The sequence below is a fragment of the Neoarius graeffei genome, chromosome 25 (genome assembly GCF_027579695.1).
Source record: "Neoarius graeffei isolate fNeoGra1 chromosome 25, fNeoGra1.pri, whole genome shotgun sequence".
Classification (NCBI taxonomy): Eukaryota; Metazoa; Chordata; class Actinopteri; order Siluriformes; family Ariidae; genus Neoarius; species Neoarius graeffei.
Window position 1 is genome coordinate 53,211,084 of NC_083593.1, and position 18,694 is coordinate 53,229,777.

The 18,694-nt window shown below is 42.6% G+C and overlaps 1 protein-coding gene across 2 annotated transcripts in view; it reads right to left on the reverse strand.

The window, feature by feature from the left end:
• Positions 1–18,154, reverse strand: part of LOC132873205 (protein phosphatase 1 regulatory subunit 3C-like) — a 36,887-nt gene extending 18,733 nt beyond the window's left edge. Inside the window, exons 1-3 of one of the 2 annotated variants that reach the window (XR_009651543.1) lie at positions 18,006–18,154; positions 17,802–17,857; positions 15,549–16,901 (exon numbers count right to left, since the gene is read on the reverse strand). Coding sequence is in view for 1 of the 2 variants with exons in the window: in XM_060908548.1 (XP_060764531.1) it covers positions 15,947–16,901; positions 17,802–17,815 (969 nt within the window). In the remaining variant the exon portion in view is untranslated. Of the gene's footprint in view, positions 1–15,515; positions 16,902–17,801; positions 17,858–18,005 lie in introns of those variants that run through there. The other variant, XM_060908548.1, reaches the window with a different exon arrangement.
• Positions 18,155–18,694: the final 540 nt, after the last annotated feature.

Here is an 18,694-nt window from a genome sequence, read left to right on the forward strand (position 1 = left end):
CACCTCTATTCCTTGTTGCTGTACCGTTCCACTGTCCTCACCCTCATTCTTTCTCCTACTAACTTTCATTCCCATTCTATCTCATGCATACCTCCATGTATCTAAGGGGTGACACAGTGGTGTAGTGGTTAGCACTGTTTCCTCACAGCAAGAAGGTTCTAGGTTCGAGACCAGCGGCCAACAAGGGCCTTTCTCTGTAAAGTTTGCATGTTCTCCCTGTGTCTGCATGGACTTCCTCCAGGTTCTCTGGTTTCCCCCACAGTTCAAAGACATGCAGTTAGGTTAATGTGCCCTAACCCCCAACTGCTCCCTGGGCGCTGTTAGCATGGCTGCCCACTGGTCTGGGTATGTGTGTGCTCATTGTGCATGTGTGTGCTCACTGCTTCAGATGGGTTAAATGCAGAGAGGAACTTCACAAGTATGTGTGATGAATAAAGTTGTTGTTGTTCTTCTTCTTCCACTTGCTCTCTGTTCTCATGACAGATCACAATATCATCTGCAAACATCATTATCTATGGAACCTCTCACCTGATGTCTGTCAACCTTTCCATTACCATTGCAAACAAGAAAGGGCTTAGAGCCAAGCTCTGGTGCAATCCAACATCCACCTTAAATGCCTCTGCCATTCCGACTGCACATCTCACTGCTATCACACTGTCCTCATACATATCCTGCACCAATCTCACATACTTCTCTACCACTCCTGATTTCCTCATGTGGTACCATAACTCCTCTTCTCAGCACCCTGCCATATGCCTTCTCTAAATCCACAAACATGCAATGCAGCTCCTTCTGGCCTTCTCTCAAAGCAAATATTGCATCAAAAATACTCTTTCCTGGCATGAAACCATATTGTTGCTCGCATCTCCACCTCTCCTCTTAGCCTAGCTTCCACTACTCTTTCCCATAACTTCATGCCAGGGCTGGTCAATTTTATGCCTCTATAGTTACTGCAGCACTGGACATCACCCTTGTTCTTGAATATTGGCACCAGTCTTCTCCACTCTTCAGGCATCCTGTCACTTTCCAAGATCTTGTTAAACAATCTAGTTAAAAAGTGCCATCTCTCCTAAGCATCTCCATGCCTCCACCTGGCCCGACTTACCACTCTTCATACTTCCTCCTTCCTGATTCACTATCTCCACCTTCTCATCACATAATTCACTTGTCAGCACATTTCCATCTGCATGCTTTTTCAGCCTTATCTGCTGCATGTCCTTCCCAGCTTGATCTTGTTGTCTTGTTAATCAGTACACATCCTTTTCACCATCCTTAGTTTCTAACCTTTCATATCGTTCATGGGCGGCACGGTGGTGTAGTGGTTAGCGCTGTCGCCTCACAGCAAGAAGGTCCGGGTTCGAGCCCCGTGGCCGGCGAGGGCCTTTCTGTGCGGAGTTTGCATGTTCTCCCCGTGTCCGCGTGGGTTTCCTCCGGGTGCTCTGGTTTCCCCCACAGTCCAAAGACATGCAGGTTAGGTTAACTGGTGACTCTAAATTGACCGTAGGTGTGAATGTGAGTGTGAATGGTTATCTGTGTCTATGTGTCAGCCCTGTGATGACCTGGCGACTTGTCCAGGGTGTACCCCGCCTTTTGCCCATAGTCAGCTGGGATAGGCTCCAGCTTGCCTGCGACCCTGTAGAAGGATAAAGTGGCTAGAGATAATGAGATGAGATGAGATATCGTTCATCATACATCTTTTCCTTCACCTTTGCCACTGCTCTCTTTGCTTTCCTTTGCAGCTCCTTGTATTTTTGTCCGCTCTCTTTAGCTCCCTTTTTATCCCAGTTTTGCTTTGCTGACTTCTTACATTACAGGCATTTAGCAGACACCCTTATCCAGAGCAACAAACAACATACCCAGAGCAGCCTGGGGTTAGGCACCTTGCTCTGCACCATTCCTGCTGGTCCAGGGAATCGAACCAGCAACCTTTGGTCCCAAAGCTGCTTCTCTAACCATTAGGCCATGGCTTCTTTCTCCTTATATTATCCTGGACTTCTTCATTCCACCACCAGGTCTCCTTGTCTTCCTTTCTTTGTCCTGATGTCACTCCCAGTACCTTCCTACATAGCTGCCTCTCTCACTACTTCTGCCATAGGTGTCCAATCATCTAATACCTCTTCACCCAATGTCTGTCTCACCATATCCCTAAATTCCAACTGACAATCTTCCTCCTTCAACTCCGACCATCTGGTTTTTGGTTGAGCTTTCTCTTTCTTCCGCTTTTTTACCTCCAAGGTTATCCTCCCAACCACCATCTGATGCTACACTCTCCCCTGCTTTGCAGTCACTTTGCAGTTTCCGATCGCCGTGTGACGTGGCACATATTATCAGCAATGGCGGATAGAACGCAATAAAAATAATACCAATAAATCTAGCTAATACCAATAAATCTAGCTAACTGAAAGATTAACTCAAAATTTTTCGCACTTTTTTTGGCCCCCATATACGAGGAGAAATGACTCTCTCACTTTGGGGGTTTCCTGGTCTAAAAATAGACCGACACAGGGTACACAAGAAGGGGAACCTGCCGATGACATCACGTTTCACTACCGCATGGAAATTAAAAGGGTAGGTGACTTTGGTCGCAAAATTAATATACTTGTCGTTGTCAAAAAATTATGTTTGATATATCATTTTGAAGCTAAAAGATTTCTCTGTCTAGTCATGTTGTCATAAAATATATTGTATTTTATGCCAAAGAATACATCCAATGGTGGAATGGCACTTTAAAGAAGCTGCCATGGGTCCAAAAGATTGCAGGATTGATTCCCTGGACCAGCAGGAAAACATAAATGAATAGCACTTTTCTCTCCATGGCTGAAGTGCCGTTGAGCAAGGCACCTAACCCCATCACAGCTACCTGAGTGCTGCAGGTAATAAATCAGTTAAATGCAGAGAAAGAATTTCACTGTGCTTAAACGCACATGTGACAAACAAAGGCTTAACACAAACGATGATTCTCTAATAATGAAAATGAAAATACCAAAAAGATGGCACTGATCAGGAAAAACTCCCTCAGACCACACAACGAAGAAACCTTGACATGAACCAGACTCAAACGGGAAATGTGTATGGGTTTTTCCCCTGGGGGATAACATAAGACTGGATGCACGCTATAAACATGAACAAAATTTAGACCATCTACCATAGCTGATCACTGTTCTGGAAAGGCCCATCTCGGATATTATTTACCTCAGCAGAGTTTGTGGTCATTCTTGGTGGTTTAGTTTGAAAAAAGGCATCTCCTTTAGATTGAGGAAGTGAGCAGAAAAGATAATCATCAAGCCCTTACACCAAAGCCACAACATGTTCGAACTCCTTCCCTCCAGCAGATCAACCGGCATCAAACCCACCAAACACTGGAAAAGCTTCTTTCCATGTAAGGCAGACTTACAAACACATAATTGCATTCCAAACATCACGATTGTGTCATAGACGTCATTGTGTTTTAGATTTGGAATAACGTTGCGTGCAATATTTATTTCTCCTCTGTGCAATACTTGCAGTGTAGTAGTTGTACATCATATCTACTTCTGTTCATATCTAATTCGCTTTGTTTTACCAGGATTGTATGGTAAAAATATATACTATTATTCTATCCACATTCACCAGATATGAGCAATCGCACACTCTGATTGGCTACGCTATTACTAGGACATCAGCTCATACAGTATACCGTGAGTAGAGAAAAACAAAATGGTGGGGCGTGTTCCTGAACCAACCGAGGACAAAATAAAAACTCGACTTGAAAACAAAACCCCAAAATATACAAAGAAAGGCAACAAAATATGGAAAAAAAGTATTTGATGGTAAAAACATACAACCCCGATTCCAAAAAAGTTGGGACAAAGTACAAATTGTAAATGAAAATGGAATGCAATAGTTTACAAATCTCAAAAACTGATATAGTATTCACAATAGAACATAGACAACATATCAAATGTAAAAAGTGAGACATTTTGAAATTTCATGCCAAATATTGGCTCATTTGAAATTTCATGACAGCAACACACCTCAAAAAAGTTGGGACAGGGGCAATAAGAGGCTGGAAAAGTTAAAGGTACAAAAAAGGAACAGCTGGAGGACCAAATTGCAACTCATTAGGTCAATTGGCAATAGGTCATTAACATGACTGGGTATAAAAAGAGCATCTTGGAGTGGCAGCGGCTCTCAGAAGTAAAGATGGGAAGAGGATCACCAATCCCCCTAATTCTGTGCCCACAAATAGTGGAGCAATATCAGAAAGGAGTTCGACAGTGTAAAATTGCAAAGAGTTTGAACATATCATCATCTACAGTGCATAATATCATCAAAAGATTCAGAGAATCTGGAAGAATCTCTGTGCGTAAGGGTCAAGGCCGGAAAACCATACTGGGTGCCCGTGATCTTCGGGCCCTTAGACGCCACTGCATCACATACAGGCATGCTTCTGTATTGGAAATCACAAAATGGGCTCAGGAATATTTCCAGAGAACATTATCTGTGAACACAATTCACCGTGTCATCCGCCGTTGCCAGCTAAAACTCTATAGTTCAAAGAAGAAGCCGTATCTAAACATGATCCAGAAGCGCAGACGTCTTCTCTGGGCCAAGGCTCATTTAAAATGGACTGTGGCAAAGTGGAAAACTGTCCTGTGGTCAGATGAATCAAAATTTGAAGTTCTTTATGGAAATCAGGGACGCCGTGTCATTCGGACTAAAGAGGAGAAGGACGACCCAAGTTGTTATCAGCGCTCAGTTCAGAAGCCTGCATCTCTGATGGTATGGGGTTGCATTAGTGTGTGTGGCATGGGCAGCTTACACATCTGGAAAGACACCATCAATGCTGAAAGGTATATCCAGGTTCTAGAGCAACATATGCTCCCATCCAGACGACGTCTCTTTCATGGAAGACCTTGCATTTTCCAACATGACAATGCCAAACCACATACTGCATCAATTACAGCATCATGGCTGCGTAGAAGAAGGGTCCGGGTACTGAACTGGCCAGCCTGCAGTCCAGATCTTTCACCCATAGAAAACATTTGGTGCATCATAAAATTGAAGATACGACAAAAAAGACCTAAGACAGTTGAGCAACTAGAATCCTACATTAGACAAGAATGGGTTAACATTCCTATCCCTAAACTTGAGCAACTTGTCTCCTCAGTCCCCAGACGTTTACAGACTGTTGTAAAGAGAAAAGGGGATGTCTCACAGTGGGAAACATGGCCTTGTCCCAACTTTTTTGAGATGTGTTGTTGTCATGAAATTTAAAATCACCTAATTTTTCTCTTTAAATGATACATTTTCTCAGTTTAAACATTTGATATGTCATCTATGTTCTATTCTGAATAAAATATGGAATTTTGAAACTTCCACATCATTGCATTCCATTTTTATTTACAATTTGTACTTTGTCCCAACTTTTTTGGAATCGGGGTTGTATCTTAAAAAAATCAAGAACTTTTATCACATTTTTCACAAATTGCTACTGTCATTTCACCAGTTTGTTTACATTCAAAGTGAAAATGATTTTGTCGGACATTTTATATAAAGTTTTTATTTGTCAAATTTGCAAAAAATGACAATAAAAATGGGGCGGCACGGTGGTGTAGTGGTTAGCGCTGTCGCCTCACAGCAAGAAGGTCCAGGTTCGAGCTCCGTGGCCAGCGAGGGCCTTTCTATGTGGAGTTTGCATGTTCTCCCCGTGTCCACGTGGGTTTCCTCCAGGTGCTCCGGTTTCCCCCACCGTCCAAAGACATGCAGGTTAGGTTAACTGGTGACTCTAAATTGACCGTAGGTGTGAATGTGAGTGTGAATGGTTGTCTGTGTCTATGTGTCGGCCCTGTGATGACCTGGCAACTTGTCCAGCGTGTACCCCACCTTTCGCCCATAGTCCAGCTTGCCTGCGACCCTGTAGAACAGGATAAAGCGGCTACAGATAATGAGATGAGATGAAACAATAAAAATGCTCTGTTTCTCAAAATCCAGTGAATGTGGATAGAATAAACCAGCTCTTCCACTCAATCTCATTGTACATGAGCTGATAGCCAACGAAGCACTTCGTGGAATAACTGTTAAATATATCCATGACATTATTGTGTAAAATCTATACACACAGCGAAAGCTCAACAACTGAGTCAAATTTCTTGACTCATAAGATACCAAGTCAAATACCTTGACTAATCAAACACAAATAAAACACTGACTAATCAATAATCAAACATGATTCTGATTATTGTAATTTCACCTCCTAAATAACCCCACCCCCTAAAATTTGTAGGAATGTACAACATATCAGTAACATAACTGGGTATAAAAAGAGCATCCCAGAGAAGTGGAGTCTCTCAGATGTAAAGATGGGGAGGGGTTCAGTGCTCTGTGAAAGACTGCATGGGAAAACAGTGCAACAATTTAAGAATAATGTTCCTCAATGTAATATTGCAAAGAATTTGGGGATCATATAATCTCTGGTACATAATATCATTAAAAGGTTCAGAGAATCTGGAGAAATCTCTGTATGCAAGAGACAAGGCTGAAAACTGATATTGGATGCTTGTGATCTTCAGGCTCTCAGGAGACACTGCATGAAAAGCAGACACATGTCTGTAGTGGAGATCTCTGTATGGGCTCAGGAACACTTCAGAAAACCATCATCTGTGAAAACACTTCATTACTGCATCCACAAATGCAAGTTCAAACCAGATATAAAAAATATCCAGAAACACCGCCACCTTCTCTGGGCCCGAGCTCTTTTACGATGGACTGAAGTGAAGTGGAAACCTGTCCTGGGAATTGAAATGTAAAACTTTTTGGAAATCATGGACACCACGTCCTCCAGGCTAAAGAGCAGAGGGACCACCCAGCTTGTCATCCACACACAGTTCAAAAGCCAGCATCTATGATGGTATGACGGGGCATTAGTGCACATGACATGGGTAGCTTGTACATCTGGGAAGGCATCATTAATGCTGAATGATATAAACACGTTTCAGAGCAATATGCTGCCATCCAGACGACATCTTTTACAGGGAAGGCCTTTCTGTTTTCAGCAAGACAATGCCAAACTGCTTTCTGCACATATTAAAACTTCATGGCTCCATAGTAAAAGAATCTGGGCGTTAAAGTGGCCTGCCTGCAGTCCAGACCTGTCTCCTATTTAAAACATTTGGTGAATTATAGAACAAAAAATATGACAAAGCAGACCCTGAACTGTTGAGCAGCTGAAATCATATATCAGGCAAGAATTGCTTTCAAAACTACATGGGGGCAGCTGTGGCCTGTAGGTTCGGGAAGCAGCCTTGGGCCCACAGGGTTGCTGGTTTGATTCCTGGGACTGGTAAGGCATTTACAGAGTATTGTTAAAAGTAGAGATGACGCAACACAGTGATAAACATGCCCCTGTCCCAACTTTTTCAAAATGAAAAGAATCATATATTTTTCAAACAACAATAAAATTTGATGTATTTGTACTATTATCAATGAAATATAGGGTTGCAATGATTTGCAAATCCTTGCATTCTGTTTTCATTTATATTTTACACAGTCTTCCCACTTTTTTTGGAAATGGGGTTTGACTAGAATCCTGGAATTAGTGCAGATGATAATGCAGTTCCATTATACTGACATGAAATTTATATAAATATAAATGTTCCCTATATTTAACACTAGCCTACGTGAGTTTCATTATCTGTTACATTTGTGTTTTTCTCCCTCCTGTATTGGCACATTCTGAAAATACTGTAGATGCTTCCTGTTTTACTGTCAAACATTCTTTGCTATATTTAAATCACTTATCATGTTTATCAGCTTTCCACACTGATAAAAAAGTGGGGGTGTCTGTCAAATCTTATGTATGGGTCATATTCTTTCAACATAACAGTCCCCATTGTGTCTATCTTTGGAAGCCGTTGAGCAGGAAATAAATAAAATCAATGTGCGATCTTGGAGGTTGATATTATAATGTCAGCTACAGTAGTTAAGCCACTTTATGTTCACATACACAAACGTGTATGTGAACTGAAATTGAACAACCCAGGGGCTGCAAAGCTGGAGCTAAGCTAAAGGCTAGACTAGCGGACAACCGGCGGCGCTACAAACCATCCATTCCCTCCGTTATCATGGGGAATGTGAACTCGCTGCCGAATAAAGTCGACAAGCTTTCCGCTCTGAACAACCAGCCGATTTACTGTGAGAGCAGCTTATTTATCTTTACGGAGACATGGCTAACACACCTTGTACTGAATGCTAATGTGGACCTGCGGGGATTCACTGCTGTGAGATCCGACAGAGACACTAACACATGCAGGAAAAGCAAAGATGGGGGACTCATCATTTATGTTAACAATCGCTGGTGTAACCCGGGACATATCTCCGTAAAGACAGTTTTATGTTGCCCGGACTTGGAGCTGCTAGCCGTTAACCTGCGGCCATATTATCTGCTGAGGGAGTTCAGTCACGTGATCACCATCTGTGCTTCCATCCCTCCGAGGGCAGATGCAGCCGCTGCATGTGAGAGGATTCACTCTGTCACAGCAAGGCTGCAGACACAGCACCCTGAGGCATTTATCATAATTTCTGGGGACTTTAATGACGCTACTTTGGACTCTACTTTGGTTGCTTTTTACCAGGCTGTGGATTGTCCAACAAGGAACAACTTGTATGCTAATGTGAGGGATGCATACAGAGTCACATCCCTCCCCCCACTAGGGAAGTCTGACCACAACCTGGTTCTTCTACAGCCAAAGTACACCCCCCTGGTTCAAAGGCAGTCTGTAACAACTAGCGCCATCAGGAGGTGGTCCCCTGAAATGGGAGATGCCCTCAGGGACTGTTATGACATCACGGACTATGTGCTGCTTAGCCCACACTGTGAGGACATAGAGGGGCTGACACACTGTCTGACAGATTACCTCAACTTCTGTGCAGACATGGTCTCTCCCGCTAAGACTGTATGGTGTTACCCTAATAACAAGCCATGGGTAACACAGAAGTCAAAGCTGTCCTCAACAGGAAGAAGGCTGCCTTCAGGAGCGGGGATAGGGAGGCGATGAAAGCAGCGCAGCAGGAGGTGAAACACTGCATGAGGGAAGCTAAGGACAGCTACAGGAGCAAGGTGGAGCAGAACCTGAAGGAGAACAGCATGAGGGAGGTCTGGGAAGGTGTGAAAACCATCACAGGTCACAATACCAGAGTAATTGAGGGGACAGTGGAGAGGGCGAATGAGTTGAATGACTTCTTCAATCGGTTCAACCAGCCCACATCCCCCCCACCCTCTCCCTCACTGCAGCCATCTCTCCTTCTTCCCTCAACACACCTCCCCCCAGTCATCACAGCAGCCCCCTCCTTCCCCACCTCAACACAAACTCCTCTATGCATTACTGCAGACCAGGTCAGAGGTCAACTGAGGAAGCTTCACCCCAGGAAAGCAGCAGGCCCGGACAAGGTGTGTCCACGACTACTGAAGACCTGCGCTGCTGAACTGGGTGAACCACTTCAATGCATCTTCAACCTCAGCCTGCAGCTGGGGAGAGTGCCAACCCTCTGGAAGACATCATGTATTGTTCCAGTTCCCAAAAAGAATCGGCCCAGCGAGCTGAACGACTTCCAGCCGGTGGCGCTCACTTCACATCTGATGAAGACATTGGAGCAGCTCTTCCTCAGCCTCCTCAGACCCCAGGTACAACATGCCCAGGACTGTCTGCAGTTTGCGTACTGGGCAGGTGTTAGTGTGGAAGACGCCATCCTCTACCTGCTACACTGAGCCCACTCTCATCTGGATAAGGGAAATGGCACAGTAAGGATCCTCTTCTTGGACTTCTCGAGTGCCTTCAACACCATCCAGCCCCTACTGCTTCAGGACAAACTGAACAGGATGCGAGTGGACCCCTGCCTGGTCACCTGGATCTCCATCTACCTCACTGACAGGCCGCAGTACATCAGGCTGAAGGACATTACGTCTGACACTGTAATTAGCAGCACTGGAGCACCCCAGGGCACGGTGCTGGCCCCTCTTCTCTTCACCCTGTACACCGTGGACTTCTGCTACAACTCGGAGCTGTGTCACATTGAGAAGTTTGCCAATGACACAGCCATCATTGGGTGTATCAGTGATGACAGAGAGGAGGAGTATAGGAGCCTGGTGAGGGACTTTGCTGTGTGGTGCAACAGGAACCATCTGCAGCTCAACACCTCAAAGACTAAGGAGCTGGTCATTGACATTGGGAGGTCCAGAACAAGGTCACGACCAGTTCTGATTGAGGGAGTCGAGGTGGAGGCTGTGGATTCCTACAAGTACCTCGGGCTGTGGCTGGACAGCAAGCTGGATTGGACTTGCAACACCAATCACTTATACAGGAAGGGACAGAGCAGGCTATACTTCCTTAGGAGGCTGCGGTCCTTTAACATCTGCAGGAAACTCCTGTGGATGTTCTATCAGTCTGTGGTCGCCAGTGTCCTGTTTTACACCATGGTGTGCTGGGGGGGCAGCACATCCAAGAAGGACACATCCAGGCTGGACAAACTGATCAGGCGGGCCGGCTCTGTGGTGGGCATGAAGCTGGACTCTATGGTGATGGTGGCAGAGAAAAGGACTATGGACAAACTACTGAACATCATGGACGATGCTAGTCACCCTCTGCACACTGTCATCAGCAACCAGAGGAGCCTGTTCAGTGACAGAATGCTCCTTCCCAAGTGCAGGAAGAACAGACTCAAAAACTCCTTTGTCCCTCATGCCATCAGACTGTACAACTCCTCTCTGGGGGGGAGGAGGTGTAACGGGAGGACAGAGGGCGGGAAGGAGCAGTAGCCTAGCCTAACCTAACAATAAGCAATACCGGACAATGTGCAATATAAAGTGCAATATCTTTCCTGCTCCCCCCCCCCCACACACACACTTACCCTAACCCCACTTCTCCCCCCTTTCCCCCCTCTCTTCCCCATATCTTATTCTTTTATACTTGTATATGTAAATACTTAATTTATTTTAATTTATCTAGAAGTTTTCTCCATTTCTTTTCTCTGTTTATCTGTAATGGTGCTGCTAGAATCTTAAGTTCCCTGAGGGACCCCTCCCAAAGGGATCAATAAAGTTTTATCTAATCTAACATTTTTCTTGCTTCCAACACATCAGCTTCGAGAGCTGATTGTTCTCTTTCTTGCTGCTTAATATATCTCACCCCTTGACAGGTGTGATTGTAATGAGATAATCAATGTTATTCACTTCACCTGTCAGTGGTCATCATGTTATGGCTGATCGGTGAAAATCCTTTAAGGATTCTGCAATGTTTCTTTGGATAATTAAAGCTACTTAAATGGTTCTAATTCCTGGGAACCTTTCTAACCAAAATCTTTGGTTTTTCCAGACCAGACCTTCAACCATTTTTTTTCATTTGACACGGTAGATCATTTCATACTGTTACATCGACTGGAGCATTGGGTTGGATTTACTGGTATAGTAATCAACTGGTTAAAATCCTACCTACAACAAAGATTTTTTTATGTGGCCATTGGAGGCCACAGTTCATCACCCGTGTCCTTGAACTGTGGGGTTCCCCAGGGCTCAATCCTGGGACCATTACTATTCAACCTTTATATGCTCCCACTTGGACAAATTATTAAGAATAACTCAATAAACTTCCATAGCTATGCAGATGACACTCAGCTTTACTTAGCTATGTCACCTAATGACTATGCCCCTCTTGAGTCTCTTCATAGATTCATTGACCAAATTAACAAATGGATGTCTCACAATTTTCTTCAGCTGAACGCAGATAAAACTGAAGTAATTATATTTGGCAAAAAGGAGGAAATGCTTAGGATTGCCACTGTTCTTGAAACTAAGGGGCTTAAAGCAAAGGATACTGTCAAAAACCTTGGTGTCCTTATTGACAGTGAACTTAACTTCAACAGTCATATGAAAGTGGTAAAAAAAGTCTGCATTCTATCACCTAAAAAACATTTCTAAACTCAGGGGTCTCATGTCAAAGCATGATCTAGAAAAACTTATTCATGCTTTCATGTCTAGTAGGGTTGATTACTGCAATAGCCTTTTCACAGGTCTTCCAAAAAAGACCATCAAAGAGCTTCAACTAATCCAAAATGCAGCAGCAAGGGTTCTTACAAGAACAAAAAGGGTCATCCATATCACTCCAATCCTAAGGTCTCTGCACTGGCTCCCAGTGAGCTATAGAATTGACTTTAAGGCATTACTTCTTCTATTTAAAACATTAAATGGGATGGGACCCAGCTACCTACTGGATATGTTTCAATTATATGCACCAACTAGGTCTCTAAGATCACAGGAGAAAAACTTGCTAGTAATACCAGCTGTCAAAATGAAGTGTGGTGAAGCAGCCTTTAGTTGCTATGCTGCTAAGCTTTGGAACCAACTTCCAGATGATATCAAAAATGCTCCTACTGTTCCACAGCCAAAAAAGAGAAAAAAATCTCTGACTAAGGCGCTCCAGATTAAAATGTCTTTAATATTTTAGACAAGTCCTACATGGACAAATTAAAGCCCACGCGTAGCGGCATGGGTGCCTTCTTCAGGGCAATATCACAAAGGAACAAGGTAGCTTTGTTCAAGATGTAGAAAAGGACAGGTGAAGACAATTGGATAATTAGTCCTGAAGCTCTACACATTGCTGAGTCTGCCCCTCACACAGCTCCCAGCACTAAAACGTTTTCCATCAAAAACTGTCAATCAATGGCTTGGGCCCGCCTCTCACACGGCTCCCAATCCAAGACAGCCATCATTCAAAATATTGCAAAAACATCAAAAATACACATATATTCCAGTCACTGCAAGTATACACAACCCACATACATGCACAAAGGGTACAGAGAGAGAGAAAAAAATATAAAAGTCTTTTCTTTCAGATAGAACCATGCAAAGCCAAAAACCATCACAAAAAAGGTGTGTAGTCTATTTCCTCATTCAAGCCTGGAAACTCCATTGCTTTTAACTTCCAAATCCAAAAAGTTTCCCGCTGTAATAGTAACTTCAGTTTGTCACCTCCATGGATTGATGTTTTTACAATTTCAATGCCTTGGATTTTCAGGCTTGAAGGGTCACTGTGATGTGCATCTTTATAATGCTTGGCCATAGGATAATCCTCATTCTGAATTCTTATTGCATATTTATGTTCATAAAAACGCTCTTTTAATTTTCTTTTCGTCCTACCCACATAAAAACATCCACATGGGCATCTCAGGCAATACACCACATATTCTGAATTGCAACTAATAAACCCATTTGTCTTGTACTCTCTCTGTGTCCTCAGGTCATGAAAACATTTACTTTGGACAACTCCTCCACAGTGTTTACAGGAACCATATTTATAAGTTCCCCTTAGCTCTGTCTGTAACCATGTTTTTTGTTTGGGAGCTGGTAAATAGCTCCTTACGAGTTTATCTTTTATGGTTGGTGCTCTCTGGAAAACAGTAATAGGTGGATCTGAAAAGACACGTCTCAAAAGTGGATCACTCTGCATTATTTTCCAATTAGATGTGATTATTCTTTTCATTCTTTGGGCACAACTGTTATATTGGGTAACAAAATATGATCTAGTAGTGGTCTTGGCTCGATCGGTTTTCTTATTTTTCTTTTTTAGAAGATCAGAGCGAGGTATTGAGCGAGCCTTCACTATGGCATTATCAATTAGCTCAGGCGAATAACCTCTTACACAAAACCTTGATTTCATATCCTGGGCCTGCTCCTCAAAATCAGTGTCTTTATCACAGATGCGTCTAAGACGCTGAAACTGGCCAAAGGGAATATTGTTTTTGAGACTCTTTGTATGAAAACTATCAGCCCTCAATAACATATTTCTGTCAGTACTCTTCCTATATATAGAAGTATGTAAGACATTCTCATCAATGGAAATCAACAAATCCAAAAAACTGATTGATGTTCTTGAGTATTCAATAGACAGTTTTATGTTTGGATTCATGGCGGCACGGTGGTGTAGTGGTTAGCGCTGTCGCCTCACAGCAAGAAGGTCCTGGGTTCGAGCCCCAGGGCCGGCGAGGGCCTTTCTGTGTGGAGTTTGCATGTTGTCCGCGTGGGTTTCCTCCGGGTGCTCCGGTTTCCCCCACAGTCCAAAGACATGCAGGTTAGGTTAACTGGTGACTCTAAATTGACCGTAGGTGTGAGTGTGAATGGTTGCCTGTGTCTATGTGTCAGCCCTGTGATGACCTGGCGACTTGTCCAGGGTGTACCCCGCCTTTTGCCCGTAGTCAGCTGGGATAGGCTCCAGCTTGCCTGCGACCCTGTAGAAGGATAAAGCGGCTAGAGATAATGAGATGAGATGAGATGTTTGGATTCGTAAGGTTCAAGTACTCATGAAACTGCAAAAGCTCACTCTCAGTTCCTGACCAAATCAACAGAATATCATCAATGAATCGCCCCCAGAACACCATCTTATCGCAGAAAAGATTTTTAGATTGATTATAAATGTATTGTTCTTCCCAAAAACCCAAAAACAAGTTGGCATAATTTGGCACAAAACATGCACCCATGGCTGTGCCCTTGAGTTGTCTATACAAAGAGTCTTGGAAAAGAAACACATTATTGTGCAAAATCCATTCTGTGAGGAGGAGTAAAAAATAATTAGGTGGCAAAACATCAGACCTGTATGACAAATAATGTTGAAGGGCCACAAGACCCCCCCTGGTGGTCAATATTTGTATATAAAGAGGCTACATCAAGTGTCACCATATAACAATTTGAAACATCTGTGATCTCTCTGAGTTTACATAGTACATCAGTTGTATCCTCAATGAAAGACGGAAGGTCTCGCACTAGAGGCTTGATGAAATAGTCCACAAATTGTGAACAAGGCTCAGTTAAAGATCCATTGCCCGAAATGATGGGTCTCCCTTCAGGATGTCTCAAGTTCTTGTGAACTTTTGGGAGCATGTAAAAGCATGGGATAACAACAAACTACTGTTGTTAGTTTTAAATCCAGGCTCAAGACAAAGCTGTTTTCAGATGCTTTCACTTGATTAATTTTTACCTAAAGTGTAATTAATTTCCTTTAACATAATTTCTTTTAATTTTGATTTTAATGATTTTACTTTAATTCTTTATTTTAATTTCTTTTTAATTTTGGATTTTAATGATTTCACTTTTACTTTAATTCTTTGTTACTGTTCTTATGCTTTTATTTTTTGTGAAGCACATTGAATTGCCTGTGTGTATGAAATGCGCTATACAAATAAACTTGCCTTGCCTTGCCTTTGATGTATAAGGAATGTGTAAAGATTGGGCATGTATTTAGTTACCTTAGCCTTTTAGCTCCAGTGGGAAGCTAAAGGAGGAGGTGTGGGTGGAAAATTGAGTTGAATTTTTAATTGATATTCACATATTCACAGTCCAGCAGATGAGTGACCTTCTTCAGCTGTTTACTTTTGCATCCCCAGCCTTTTATACCAGCATTAAAGCCAACTTTTACTTATTTTGTAATGTTTCTTATTGTCTGTGGTAGAATACCAACACCAAAACAAAGATGCCTTCTCACACAGTCATGTTGGTATCTGAATATGTGTTTAACATTTTCAACTTTTTTTTTTTTAAATCAGTGAACATACATACACATAAAACTTTCAAAGTTATATTACATATATTACATGAGTCATTTCACAGCTGCAGCTACATCTGTCTCTGTACAGCTACCTTACAGGAAGTGAAAGACGCTTACAGCTTGAAATTGTTTGCTAATGCACTTCATAACAAATACTCATCTGATATACATGTGCACAGTGCTCAAGACATACAAATCTGTCTCGCTATCTCACCACTGACTCACATGGGCAAGTTGGAACAGAGAGAACGAACACAAACATGGCTGTCCGCCTGTCTTTTCTCCCTCTTCATGCTGATTTAAGCAAAATTCATCAAACACAGATGATGAGGATGAAAATTAGAAGGGACCGAAATACAAACCCCCCACCGTTCATGCTAGTTTAATTTGTTAGCACTGTTAAAATTAGGGTGAAAAGTAGTTTTTAGAATATTGTTCTCTTGCCTACTCAAGGTTTTGTTCGTAGTCTCAGAGAAAGTGAGTGAATTAAGACTTTTATACAAAGCTGGACCAGTTCTCAGGGGCAATAATTGGAGGCTTTGAGAGTTCTGGGGCCTCAAGGGTTTTTTCTCAACTGAGTACACTTCCTCCACAAGGATTCGATAGTTTTGTCCACCATTGTTGTCCCACAAAATCATGTTGCCAGATCCAGGATGGAAGGACACGCAAAACTCCACACGATCCTGTACACTAGGATAGGGAGGGAAAGGAATGTTAAAGACAAACACTTCTGTCTCTGCATTCCCATTCTTTTGTTGGACTGGGGTACACTGGAAGTCCTGGTGGCTCCTCCATGAGTCGTACGTGATGTGGACATGCACAGCTTTCTCTGGACTGATGTTGCAGACCCTCACTTTTCCCAGTAGCGATCCGTTGGTCAAGGTGCAGCTCTCCAAATGCACCTGAGATTTTGCCAAACTTTCAAGGTATGATGGTAAATCAGCAGAAGGCTGAGGGAAACCCAACCGGAGACGTGGCTTCTTGCTTTGCACAGATGACTCAGTCTTTATCTTGACAAATGAGGTTAGCTCCTTCTCATCAGGTACCGGGGGATTTGATTTGAAGATCCGCACTGCAGTAAGGGCCAATCCTTTATCATCTGCGAATACAACTTGTTTTTTCTTCTTGAATGTCCCATCAGGGTTTATTAGGTCGCTCGCTGGGCACACAGGATTTGGGGGGCATTTCACTGGTTTGGGCCACTTTGAATCACATGCAGGATGACATGTAGTAAGAGCACGCTGGGAACCAAGTGTGGACATTACCAAAAGTTGTCTGACTGGAGGATGGCGACTCAGGCACATATACATGGCCAAGTCCACTGGCATGACTCTAATTAGGAAAGAAAACAAAGATATTAGAGCACTATTTCACATTGAAGCATAGAGTGGTTACAGTTCTTTGGCTTGAATCAAGTTAAAGTTAATATAGTTGAATGGGAAAGGATAGATTGAAAGAGTCAAAGAAATTTAATTTTCCAACCAAGACTTTTAATTAGGTTTCATGGCTTGTTCTCAATTATAAAAAGAAAAAGAAATGGTGAACCACATTGATGTTGATGGAATAATATTGACATTTCTATTTTAATCCTCATAAACGGTCTGTGAAGGTTCTCAGTCATCCAGTAAACCATAGGTGCTAAAGAAGGCAACCGGACTTGCTTGAAATTCTTGAAGATATTTCACCCCTCATCCAAAAGGCTTCTTCAGCTCTGTCTGACTATTGGGGACCCTCTAGGCTGCTAACACTGTTCACACCCAGCCTCTAGTGACCCTAACACCTACAGGATGACTGAGAGGGTGAACAACCAGTGTGACCTCAATGACTCTCCTTAGGGTTGCTTTTGGTCCACTAGAAATTAAATACCTGGAATGCCACATTAGTCAGACAGAACTGAAGAAGCCTTTTGGATGAGAGGTGCAATGTCTTCAAGAATTTCAAGCAAGTCCAGTTGCCTTCTTTAGCATTTACGGTTTCCTCATAAACTGCTTTCATTAACCAAGGGCTGAAATCCAGGAGGCTTATATATTAAAAAAAAAACAACAACAACTACTCTCTGTTGATATCGCTGCATATTCTTGAAATTATTCATACAAGTTTCGTCTTTTCTACCTATAAACCACATTGAGTTTCAGAGCAGGGAAACAAAACGGCACTTGGGTGCAGCATGCAGAATGAACAGAAAGTGGTTATAATATTTCATAAAAGTGTTATGAATACTTGTTGACTTACTTGGTAGCATTCATGACTGCGTCTGCAGAATCAGCATCTTCTCAATGAAAAGTGTGCTGAAAAGAAAATCCCAGAATTAAATCTCACTGTGGTGCAGCAATATTGAAAACTGAAAATGTACATACATTGCTGTGCAGTTCTGAGGAAACCATTAACAAAATGCAGTAAGATAATCAGCAATAAGGAAAAGTGTAAATAACTCACCTAATGCCTTTTGCTGTTGGGAAGCAACTTTGTTTTGGTCAGAACAAGGTCTTCTGTATTTAACGTGTGTCTTTACCCTGAAGGTCCTATAAAAACTCTCCCAGACGAGCCCTCCAGCACACTGCTTTGTATCGTCTGAAAGAATCACTCACCATGTCTCTTTTTATCATGGGCGTTTCTCGGCAAGTTGCAACATGTAGTAGCCAAAGCTGCATTGAAACTCCATCCTGTAGAAGAATTTATAATTAATCACTAAATGTACTTTGTCGGGTTGAAATGTTGGGAAAAAAATCTGCCAGTATAGAAATATTTTATTCCTCAAGACTTATGATTTCAAAGACTGAAATATGCTTTGACTTACTGGCAGTGTAGTCAGTTTAGGAATTATAGCCTTCAAGTCTGCAGCAACATGAAAAGAAGCGTAGATTTGATGATCATAATAAATAATGTATCTAGCTATCCATCCATTCATCTATCCATTAGCTATACCATTTATCCATCAGGGTCATGGGGGAAGCTGGCGCTAATCTCAGCTGGCTTCAGGTGAGAGGTGGGATACACCCTGGGCAGGTCGCCCAACTATCACAAGGCAAACACAGAAATGAACAACCATTCACATTCACAGGCAATTTAAAGTAGCCAGTTAACCTAATCCACATGTCTTTGGACTGTGGGACGAAACCCGAGTA